General features: G+C 36.1%; 1 protein-coding gene across 1 annotated transcript in view; it reads right to left on the bottom strand.

Annotated features, from left to right (window-relative positions):
• Nucleotides 1-11,259, bottom strand: part of LOC138332294 (mitogen-activated protein kinase 1-like) — a 70,351-nt gene extending 59,092 nt beyond the window's left edge. Inside the window, exon 1 of the mRNA XM_069280327.1 lies at nucleotides 11,100-11,259. Coding sequence (XP_069136428.1) covers nucleotides 11,100-11,221 — 122 coding nt within the window. The 5' untranslated portion in view covers nucleotides 11,222-11,259. The remainder of the gene's footprint in view (nucleotides 1-11,099) is intronic.
• Nucleotides 11,260-12,823: the final 1,564 nt, after the last annotated feature.

Here is a 12,823-nt window from a genome sequence, read left to right as displayed (position 1 = left end):
ATCAGAAAGCAAAGACTTGTAGAAATGGTCATTAAAAACACACATTATACAAAATAACAATTATATGAGTTCATAAAATGTTCACAACTATTTGTTATCATAGTTTTTTTATGCCAAGAACGTAGATGATATTGATCCATTGTTAGGCAATTTGCCGTACGACAGATCAAGAGTGGGATACGTAGCTATATGCATACATAGTACACAATTAACAATGGCTTTAGGTTTCGTATTTTGAAGAAGAAATACGTTTATTCAATATTTTTAACGTAATGATATAAAAATACCTATAAATCATAACAAACGAAGTATTAATTATGATACACGTATATTACATAAAAGCCTATCATCGATTACAAGGTCAAGGGGAGTAACTCGTATGTGACAATTTAATTGACAAGAACACGGAATTCGGCAGTCCGGAAAACTCGTAATCCGGACGGTTTAGGCTGGGAACGAAGGTGTCCGGATTATCGAGGGTCCACTGTATATGTAGTCTACGAGTTACCTGATCCCGGTATAGAATTCCTGTATAACACCTGGATTTGATCTAGATCTATAGATGATGTCATTACAAGATGCTATAAACTTTTCAGAGACACCTGAGCTCAGATTTAAAGCAATAATTGAAATGTGGATATTATTATTATTAAACCTACATATGAAGCATCTCGTCTAAATATATGATGACCGTGTATTTAAACTTATGAACTATTAGTTATATCTATATGGCATTGGCTATGAACCAAAGCAAGCCTGAAAGAACCTTTATAGGTCAATGGTCAAAGGTGTAGGTTGCAATGACCTACATTGTTGCAATGACCTACATTTGGAACAAGACAAGATGCCATTTCCACTAGGGCTGAAACGATTAGTCGAATAGTCGGAGGCGATTAGATTAATGAAGCGAATTGCTAATAATCGATTAAAGATTTTATCAATCATTAATCGTAACATGCATAGCCAGTGCATTGTAAGCTGACTAAACACGTTGACAGATCATTGATTTCTGAGTAAGCCATTCCGACTGGAGTTTCATCTCTTCATGTACATATTTTGAACTCTACAAAGCATAAATGATGTGAGAAATACTTGTTAAATTACGTCTCTGTGGAAGTTAAAGTCATTAATCAATGAAAAAGTGGATGTCATGAGAAAGCTTGCAACACACTGTTTGCCAATTTTTACTAGCGATCGACTCCATGTTGTTACGTCACGGAGGCCTAATCGCCGCCGGGACGCTCGGGAGCGGGAGCAATAATCTTGAACATTTACATTTTACTATTGCATGTGTTTATCAAATAAAAATAATGTTTTTGTTCATATTCTAATTGAATATAAGAGTTGTTGATTTATTTTATTTTTTTGATCACGGAAATAAAAAAGTTCATTGACGAAAATTTGGTCATGTCGCTCCGTGGCGGCCAGATTTGGTTGATTAGTCGTACGTGTGAAGGTCACGTCAAAACAGCGGGTTAGCAGACTTGATTTAAACGATGTTACGGAACACAACACAGGAACGGAATTCAGAGCTTATTAGGGATAAAATATGTTTGTTTTGTCAATAAATCTTTTCTTATTTGTTGGTAGGCTTATATTATATAAGGCATGTCCTCTGTCATATTATACGGTAGGTGTTATTATTAGTTGATAAAAAAACATGGCGGACGTTTTCAGTAGTGAAACAATATAGTTGCCTTCAATTCAAACGATTAATCGATTAGTAATCGATTACATGTGACCGAATAATCGAATACAAAAATCACTAATCGTTTCAGCCCTAATTTCCAGAACTCCTGAACTGCAAAACACAAATATGAAATGTAATTGGCAAGCTTTCTATAAGATTCATTATACAACTTATGTTCAGAAGAACAACTAAATTTCCTCAGGTAACCGGTGTGGAACTAGAATGTCTAAAACTTCCGGCCTCCATATAAAATATAGTAAAATTTGCCTTAGAGACTACCTCTGTAAAAAGACACCTGTTTATTAAGACCACTTTTTAGTCCCAAGTGACCAATTTCAACACAATCTTACCTGCGTATAAAGACCACCTGGCTATAAAGTCCACTTTCCTATATCCCTATGGTGGTCTTCATAGGCAGGTTTGACTGTACAAGAAGGATGCTTCCATATGGAGTGTAGATACAAGCAAACAGAACATATTTATTTTGCATGATCATTGAAGGATGTGAAAAGTTTATAAGTGAAGGAAAGACGGCGTAACCAGAGAAATTCACTGACCAGCAGTCAGTACCTGCCAACTTCCTGACATGGGATTCAAACTCACAACACAGAGGTGAAGGGCTTGTTGGAACATTTTAACTACTCTTCCACCACAGTCTACCGCCCTGAATATAACAGGTCTGGATGGTAGGAACGGACAGGAGTGGTAGAGGAAGGTGACATCATGATCAATAACATGTACATTGAAAGACAGCTGGGGAATTTCACACACATACTCCACTTACAAGTAAATAATATGATCCAACTCAAGGACACAAGACATTACCCAAACTCTACTGTACCTGGTGCTCCCGTTACATTCCTGTAACTTCATCACCACCACACATATACTGAAATTAATTCTGCTTCTCATATGCAAGCTGAACATAAGCAATGTACTTGTAGCATGCATCCTACAATTATAGAACCATTACAAATCTACTTCCGACCATTAAAACCACTTACAGGTGCCAACAAATTAACTCAACGCAGGTTTTAGTAGTAATCTCGTCAGAAGACATTGTCTTAATACAATCAACAGATAGTCTAACCTTAATCACTTTGTGGTGAAGCCACTTTCCAAGATTGCTCGTTCTTCTTTAATGATTGTGGTACTATATTCTCCAGTATACCACTTACATTTCTGGTAAGGAAGATCAGTGTTAGGTTTTTCACTTTCTCAAATTAAGAAGAACATTAATAAGCATATATCCTATTTGCAGTTGTACAATAGATAGGTATCATTCCTTATTGTGAACTCCACTCTGTCTTTCACAGAAGTATTGCTAATTATTGCCCAGAGTAAGACATTAATCGATTTTCAAAAGAGATAAAGAGACAAAACTATACAATTTTCAAAATTCTGCATTTAAGCCAACATAAGAGAGAGATATCCACTTACAGAAACAAGACGCTTATTGGGTTGAATACAGTACGTTTGGTGTCTGACCATTTTTAACAAGATGTGATTTCATTTCAAAATCCATCATCAAATTATGTGAAATTGTCATGATTTTTTAAAACTGAAAATCTCTGCTAATAGTCAAAACTTATGAATGATTATCATACTACAGACCTAACAAAACTTAAAGCTTCCTGAATATTCAAAAACAAGTGAATTATGCTTTGCAGATTAAAGTGTTGCTCCCCTATGCACTTTCAATTGAGGGATTTATAATGGTACACACCAGTAGAATTATGGTGATATGTACAATAGTCCTTTATCTGTCAACAAACCTTGAACACCATAGGCTAGTTTTTTAATAAGTTGGTCCTAAACCATAGCATGGCACACCCCTGGGAGACGACAGTTACTCAAGTCGTCAACCTATCACTAATTGTGCCATTTAGCCAGTGTCTGTCGTCTCCATTATCACTAATCATTCCACAAATGTATCTTGAATGACAAGCATCCTCAATAACTCTGTAAGCTTGTTACCACGACAGCAAGCAATCACCATGCCACCAACTATCTCTTAACAAACAGGTGTGATTTATTCAGTTCTTGAAGAAAAATAAATATATATACAGTGGACATGAGTAACAGTAAAACTTTCAAATATACATTTTTGAACACTTATTTCCACGAAAATAATAATTTTGTGATTTCTTTTAAATGCAGACTGAAACTACAAATATCCCTTAGGTTTTTTTTCTAGAGCAAATTGATTTGTAGCTTACTTTGGGCACTGCATTTGGTGAAAGGTTAGTCTAAATCTGGGGCCATTAAACACCCCCCCCCCCTATCTTCACAATTTTCTTGCACCCTGGGAATTTAATTGGTCAAATACATTAATATGTATTCATTAAAAGTTACCACTGTGTAATGATGTGAAATTGACAGGTTTATGTCCGGTTTTTAGCACTGTTAACCAACAATGATTCTTCTGCTCTCTCTTGGACAGGGTAATAGCTGGTCAAAGTTTTAATAATTTTGACATTTTGAATACCGGTATTAATTCAAGGTGAGTAGTCAGGGGCTTCAAAATGAAGAAAGGGCAATTAAAAGTGGCACTTATTGGTGTGAATAAGGTCTTTCATAACTCAACTGTTCTGTATTTCCATGATTCTTAAAGAGTTATCTTCCCTTGTGGGTAGATAATACTTCTCAGTGAAAATGATGGCGAGTTTTGCTCACAATGGATACCTATCTACAAGGGAGGTAACTCTGTAATATGTAAAGGCAGAATGCTACATTACCAGAGAATTACAGACGTGTCTTAAAAGGTTCAAAGTGAATAGTCGGGCAAAGAGAACCAGTCTAAATGCGTTCATTGGCCTTCCAAAAGTTATCACATATTAATACGACGGTCAAGTTCTGCTTAGTTTCCCAGTTCTGGCCATTAAAGTAAAGAAAAGTTAAAAGCATTGAAAGCGAGGCTGCGTGGAAATGTAACCACTGACCTAGTGAGCCGGGAGGACGTTTTAGAATTCCCATACTTTAAATTAATTTTTTCGTACGCAGACAGATTTTGACGAGAGCTTTTATTTTTCTATTTCATAAGAAATTATACTGGATACATTCACACCATTTTTACCGACTTTAGCCATCCTTGCCCGACTGTTCACTTTAAATATTTTAAGAAATGGAAACAAAAATTAAGGCGTTTATTGGGACTACTAGGGTATAGTGTAGTGATTAGAGTAGAAGTTATTGAGTGTCGCTATGGGGCAAATTATCACTCCGTTCGAACAAGGTTAATAACAGTATGATTTACAGGGTTGTTTTCATATCCTTGATTTTTACATCAATTATTGAAGTCATTACAGGTCAGCGGGGTCGTAAATCTTTAGTAATTAAAATGTTAAAGCCATTAGATTAACGACGGAAGTTTATACCATCATCAGGATAACAAATCCTAAACTCATTACACAATGATCAAATTCATCGCTTCAGATTCATCAACATGAGAATGCTACCGATTCTCATTTCCATTTTTATTGGAAGGAATGAAATTTGTACTTTTTAATTTGAAAATCAATCGGCTTTAGAGGCAATGGGAATGCTGTGATTTCCTCACTTTTTACAACTCTGCTTCCTCATTCTACTAGCTACCTTGGTAATTCGGGGCTGGAGACAGGCATTAAAAGATCACTGTAAAATAGTCACAAATCTAGAGATCAACATCCTAGTTATATTACAATGTATCTGTAGACACCAACTCAACAACATCCTATTTATTAAATAATATATAATGTGAATTAAGGACTGGAATTAGTTTTTTTCCCATATTTATCTTTAGATTGAAATAGCCTTGATTACTACAACCTTATTCTTTGGTTTATGCAAGTTTTTATGTGTTCAAATGATAGCAATCTTCGATTTTCATTTGACAATGCTATATACTGTAACAAATGTATTTCCTATTTGCATATTGCAGAGTTATCTGCCCTTGCAGTAATTATAGGTATTGATTATGACATCATGTAGCTATAAATGAGCAATTCATAATAAATTTTACAGAAAATAATGTGGTTTCACTCAGAAAATAAGGACACCACAATCAGAAACTACCCACAAGGGGAAATTATTCTGTAATATGCAAAGACACTCAATTTATGTAACTCACAAATGGTAAAAGTCAAATATTGTATTGGTCCATTGGTTCAAAATATTATGTTTGCTCCATTATGTATCAAGCTTGAAATTATTTCCTATAGAAATATATATTGAACCTTGAGAATTTTAATAAAATTACCAACTTCATAATATACATCATAAAATTACTTCATAATATACATCATAAAATTTTTATTCAAAAGGTGCCCCAGACTGGTTTTTTTTTAAACAAACGAAGTGTTTGTTACTATTTTATGTGTCAAGAGCAATTAACTAGAAGAACATAATGATTAGACAAGATATAAACTTGGTACCACTAAAGTTGTTTACTACAAATCTACACTAATCTACACAACTTGTATACTATACTGTATAGCAACCCATATAGCAAAGCATTATTTGAAATATCTCACAGCATTAACAGTAGAAGAAATGATGGTACCTTGAGGTCAACACACAAAATAAATGTCACCACCGAATCAGGAGTATATTTACACTAGTTTTGTTTAATTTTAGTATCAAGCCAGCTCTGATCTAGACTTTTAAACCTCTTATAGATCAGGTATAGTCCCCTAGGGCATTTAGTCTGCATTTCTGTTTTTTAACATTAATGTTAGTGTATAAAAATCTTTAAACTGTGTCACACTAGCAGTCCAAAGTTGTTTTATGTGTCTGACCTGGAGAAAAGTTGTTTCCCTTTCTTGGTCACTACTACAGCTCCCTTGTTACCTAAAGATGAAAACCTAATGGCAGACTATCAAACACCTTCACCACTTATCCAGTGGCTACTGTGGCCCTTCGTGACCCCGATTGTAATGTTTATGGTAGAATATTGACCATCATATGGCTTCCATTGTAGTTGAATACTAAAGACACCTAAACCAATACATGGGTAAAGTACAATCTAGCATGGTCAATTAGTCCCAAAACAATGTAAGTAAAGTACAATTTACTGTGGATTAGTCCCACCATCAGGTGATTATGACATCGTCATTTGACATGAGTTTCGTTGCGTCATAATCACCAGATGGTGGGACTAATCAACAGTAAATTGTACTTTACTTACATTGTTTTGGGATCTTGAAACCCTTGTATTGGCCACTGTGCCCTTTGTTACCCAGATTGGAATATGCTTATAGTATGATATAAGACACCTTAACTACTTAGCCACTGTGGCCGCCTGTGACCGAAACTGGAAAGTTTATAGTAGAATGTCAGACATCGCAACCACTTGGCCACTATAGCCCCCTTGTGACTCAAAGATGTAGAGATGATGGTAGAATGTCAGACACCTTAACCACTTGGCCACTATAGCCCCCTTGTGACTCAAAGATGTAGAGAAGATGGTAGAATGTCTGACACTTTAACCACTTGGCCACTATAGCCCCCTTGTGACTCAGAGATGTAGAGATGATGGTAGAATGTCAGACACCTTAACCACTTAGCCACTATAGCCCCATTGCGACTCGAGCTCAGAGATGTAGAGATGATGGTAGAATGTCAGACACCCTTAACCACTTGGCCACTGTAGCCCCATTGTGACTCAGAGATGTAGAGATGATGGTAGAATGTCAAACACCTTAACCACTTAGCCACTATAGCCCCATTGTGACTCGAGCTCAGAGATATAGAGCTGATGGTAGAATGTCAGACACCTTAACCACTTGGCCACTATAGCCCCATTGCGACTCAAAGATGTAGAGATGATGGTAGAATGTCTGACACTTTAACCACTTTGGCCACTATAGCCCCCTTGCGACTCAGAGATGTAGAGATGATGGTAGAATGTCAGACACCTTAACCACTTAGCCACTATAGCCCCATTGCGACTCGAGCTCAGAGATTTAGAGATGATGGTAGAATGTCAAGACACCTTAACCACTTGGCCACTATAGCCCCATTGTGACTCAGAGATGAAGAGATGATGGTAGAATGTCAAACACCTTAACCACTTCGCCACTATAGCCCCCTTATGCCACCCATATGACCCAGATTGGAATGCTTATGGTAGAATATTGGCAATCCTCTATATGGCTTCCCTTGTTGGAAAAGCTACTACACTAGTCGTAAACTTTTACTATCCCTTTCCTTCCAGTTGTACAATGTAAAGCTGATATTAAATGCTTGTTAATGTACAAGTTGATGGTCCTATAGTATTGATGATGCCAAACCTCAGATACTGAAGACTGGATCAGAAAGTTACCTGGATTTGACCTAGATTTCTGTGACAAGTATTGTCATAAGCTCAACCTTTCTCACCTGTTCCCCGTCCCTTCTTTGGAGAGTGACCTTAAAAAGCTTTCATCTGACCATTCTAGATAGCCGAGTATATAATCCTATATGTCTGTTAGGCCAACATATCATAATCAAAAGAATTGTACATTGTGACTCTCATAAACCGAGATGTTTATAGATTTATGGTAGAATGTCAAACACCTAATAACCACTTAGCCACTAAAAGCCCCATTGTGACTCGAGCTCAGAGATTATAGAGCTGATGGTAGAATGTCAGACACCTTAACCACTTGGCCACTATAGCCCCATTGCGACTCAAAGATGTAGAGATGATGGTAGAATGTCTGACACTTTAACCACTTGGCCACTATAGCCCCCTTGTGACTCAGAGATGTAGAGATGATGGTAGAATGTCAGACACCTTAACCACTTAGCCACTATAGCCCCATTGCGACTCGAGCTCAGAGATGTAGAGATGATGGTAGAATGTCAGACACCTTAACCACTTGGCCACTATAGCCCCATTGTGACTCAGAGATGAAGAGATGATGGTAGAATGTCAAACACCTTAACCACTTCGCCACTATAGCCCCCTTATGCCACCCATATGACCCAGATTGGAATGCTTATGGTAGAATATTGGCAATCCTCTATATGGCTTCCCTTGTTGGAAAAGCTACTACACTAGTCGTAAACTTTTACTATCCCTTTCCTTCCAGTTGTACAATGTAAAGCTGATATTAAATGCTTGTTAATGTACAAGTTGATGGTCCTATAGTATTGATGATGCCAAACCTCAGATACTGAAGACTGGATCAGAAAGTTACCTGGATTTGACCTAGATTTCTGTGACAAGTATTGTCATAAGCTCAACCTTTCTCACCTGTTCCCCGTCCCTTCTTTGGAGAGTGACCTTAAAAAGCTTTCATCTGACCATTCTGATCAAGCAGTATATAATCTATATGTCTGTTAGGCCAACATATCATAATCAAAAGAATTGTACATAAAACAAAACAAACAGGTAATGAAGCATATAATGTCTGTGACAATCTCTTGGGACAATTCAGTGAACTATTGGATGATGACAACGATCTATCTACTCCAGCCTAAGGACATCTCATAAACCGATATTGATCTAATGTAGATAATAAATGGACTGGAAAACTGTAAAATGAAATGGAGGTGGACATCCTCATGCTCGGCCATCATTTATAGATAATTTAATGTTAACTCTCAAAGGATTCACACTTTCGCGCTAATCACAGCAAATTATTTCAAAAGAAATCCCTCTACTGAAACAGCCAATTATAAAAGTTCACACATTTTTCTCATGAAGAGGGCTTTCAACTAGAAGAAGAAATATTAGCTTTGAGGGACAAAATTTGCATCAATGACTTTAACAGAATAATTACATTATTCAGCAATTTAAAGTTATAGGTACAAGATATATATAGATCAACACAGCAGCATTATACAATTTCTTGAAAACGTCTTCATCATTTGATGTTTTTGATGGGGTTTTTTCATTTGTCTCCTAATTAACAGTCAGGGTCAATAAAGGATTTGTGAAATTTAAATGGTGAAGAAAAGCTATATTAGAGTTATACCAAGCAAACCAACAACTAGTACCTGGAACCCTCCCCCCCCCCCTTCTCCAATCCGCAATTGAACCCTCCCCCCCCTTCTCCAATCCGCAATTAAATTATCTTTATGTAGCAAAATGGTTTTACTTTATATTGTCAAGATGTAAAGACCATCAGAGAGATTGAATTGTATCACCATACAGTTCTTTACAGAAAGGGCTTAAATTACAGCCTGGGAGTAACATACTGGACAATAATTCTGTGTATTAATAATCCGAAATAAAAGGCCAAAATAAATTCAAAGTAAAATCAAAATCATGTCTATAGAATATATATTCAGCCACTATAGGGCCTTCTTCAGTCTGAAGACTGTGACATATGACATTCCCTGCACATTACAAATTTCTAATTCTAGTTTTGTTCCTCTTAATAATATCTAGATGTCAACATTACATTACATGAAGACCCTGACACCAAGTGTATTGGTTAATTGTAAAAGTTTTAATTCATTATCATCCTATTATAATACTGAATTACTGTACTATACAAGATAATAGCATGTAGTCATTTCAATTACAGGGACCAATTATCAGTTTCAAACATTGTTGATTATCTTACTTTGTTTCAACTGATAATGGATATATAGCTATATACAACAATTTGAAACATTGTATAGGACTGATACAATGTAATGTTTATAACTGTCATACATTGTACAATACAATGTTAAGCTGATTGGGTTTTAAACATTATTACATTTTAATGGAGACAGGACACAATATTTCTTTATCTATTTCTAAGTAATATAACTCAACTCAGAACAACAATAGGATTTCGCATAGCAAGTCATGCATGAAAAATAATAAGAATTTGTTATTTGTCCAGTATCAAGGAAGAAGCATATACCTTAACAATGTCATGCTCTAATAAACACTTACAACAACTGTTTCCATTTGCCAATATGTATAATGATAATATATAATATGTAATTTAAGACGTTGGAGTTGTCTAAGCTAAAAATAAACAAACCCCACCCTTACAAGTATGCATGTCTTGCATGACTGTGTGCATGTGTCACAATTTGGCATTTTTTTCGCAATGACAGGTCAGTGAAAGTCAACCAGATATGGCGAACTTATTGCACAACGGATCTAGGTGAAGCGTGACCGACCATAATACGGAATACACAATATATATTGGCTACATCAGTCTGCACTTCCTACTCGTGCACGTGGTCAATGGAATGGATGTCCATTGCGCGTGCATGAGTTACACCTAACATAGTATGCGTTGTCAGATAGAAACAGTGACAAGAGACCCTAGTAGCGTCAAGACGTTCAAGTGGTCTTTATATCACCGGACGGTACCGTGATTTTTAACGTTGTCTTGTCGCCTTGCAGCGAGCACCAGCCGAGTTAGACAGAAAAATAAGTGGTGCGCCATTGTTGAAGCTCTGATACACTGGAGCATGGACTAGACCAACTAATACTTACACGACCATTCCATAAGCCCCCTCTCCGATATACTGGAGTTCTATGTACCGCGGCCCGACGTGGAACTCCTGTCCCTTCACAACCGCTACATCCATCGGGTTGCTCGCCATTTTGAATGACATTCACAGTGAGTGTAGTAAGCGTGATCACGTGACGTATTTGGATTGACGTCACGGGCACTTCACCGCTGGCTATTGCAATTATAATTTTAACGCATACGTACGGGCATTTAGTTTCAGTAAATGTGCACTATTACAAACACAGCATGCATATTTTATCAGTATAAGTTAAAGAAAATAATCAATTTTATAAGATATGGGATGGTTTATTGTATTTGGTTTGTTTTTCTTTGAAAACACACCATCTTGACAGACACAGTGTACTGAGTGTTTACAGCATGACAGCTCATAACACAACACGCCCTAAAGTATACATGTCTGAATGATTTTTAATATTAAATTGTAGTAAAAGAAGATGTTCATATGAACATTTTTAATTAATTATTCTTCCTGTTCGCATACTTCACTACACCATTATATTTATCAAATTTCACGTATTATAAAATTGGACAACGCGCGCGAACGTTAATTGATGAGGTGAAACGCCAACCAGTTGTCTCCCTTGCATACAAATCGAAAATTATAAACTATCAATGTCACATTTCCTGTCAGTCAAAAGCCCACTTTTTTCAAAAACGACTTTTAATTTTTAAAATGGAAATGTAACACGAGATTGATAATTTTGTCGTGTCGCAATTCACATGGCATATCTGTGCTGTTTAATTCCAGATATGGAAAAATGGTACATGGTCTGAGAATTAGTACAGTTTATATCAATTTGGACCCACCAGAGTTGCCACTGACCATTTTAGACCACGGACAATTTCAGACTAAAAAAGTAATCTGAAAGCATGTTTTGGTAATATATTGTCTTAAGAGAATATTACCAAGACGTCTAATAATAAAATATTTATTAAAAACAAAAATTCGTGCGCATGTGTTTTAGATTTGAGACGTCCTATCCATGAACGTACAGTTTAATTATTACTGCTGTATACCTTTATCGAATACTTCTGATTGTATATAATATTGTAAATATGTTTCCTCTATGCATCTATTATGAAAAAAGAAGAAATATAATGAATTTGACTTTGAATTTACACGACTCTGGTTGTTAATATGACGTTATAATTAATCAAGCACACAAGCAAACCAAACTATCACTGCGCCACACGGCAAAACAGCGAAATGAAGCTCCACTTTTCATATAGATTAGCAGGGAAATTTGTTTGGTGTTGTTCATTTTTTTTTTTTATTTCGGAAAGAAAGGGAGTCGATCTTAACTTATTCTCAGATCCATGTGGTTCATGACTAAGCTACATTCCCGAAATTCAAAACGTAATCTCAAAGACAAGGCTTTCACAAAAAGGGGATACAAGATTAAAGTTACAGTGATCTACATGTATGCGAATTTGAGATAAAATCGAACCTGAATATAGAACCATTCAGAGATAGTACTTATCTAATTCTCTGGCGGAACTTACCGTTCAACTTTCTATTGAAAGATATATTTGTTAAAATAACAAGACAATATCAGCAAAATGAAACGAATGATACAATCTTAACAACTGATTCCGTCATATAATAAAAACCTGTATGAATCATTAATACGAGGGACACTATTACCATAGTTATAATGAACAGTCATTATCACTAAAACACGTT

The sequence above is a fragment of the Argopecten irradians genome, chromosome 9 (assembly GCF_041381155.1).
Source record: "Argopecten irradians isolate NY chromosome 9, Ai_NY, whole genome shotgun sequence".
NCBI lineage: Eukaryota > Metazoa > Mollusca > Bivalvia > Pectinida > Pectinidae > Argopecten > Argopecten irradians.
This window is presented reverse-complemented; position numbering and strand designations above follow the sequence as displayed.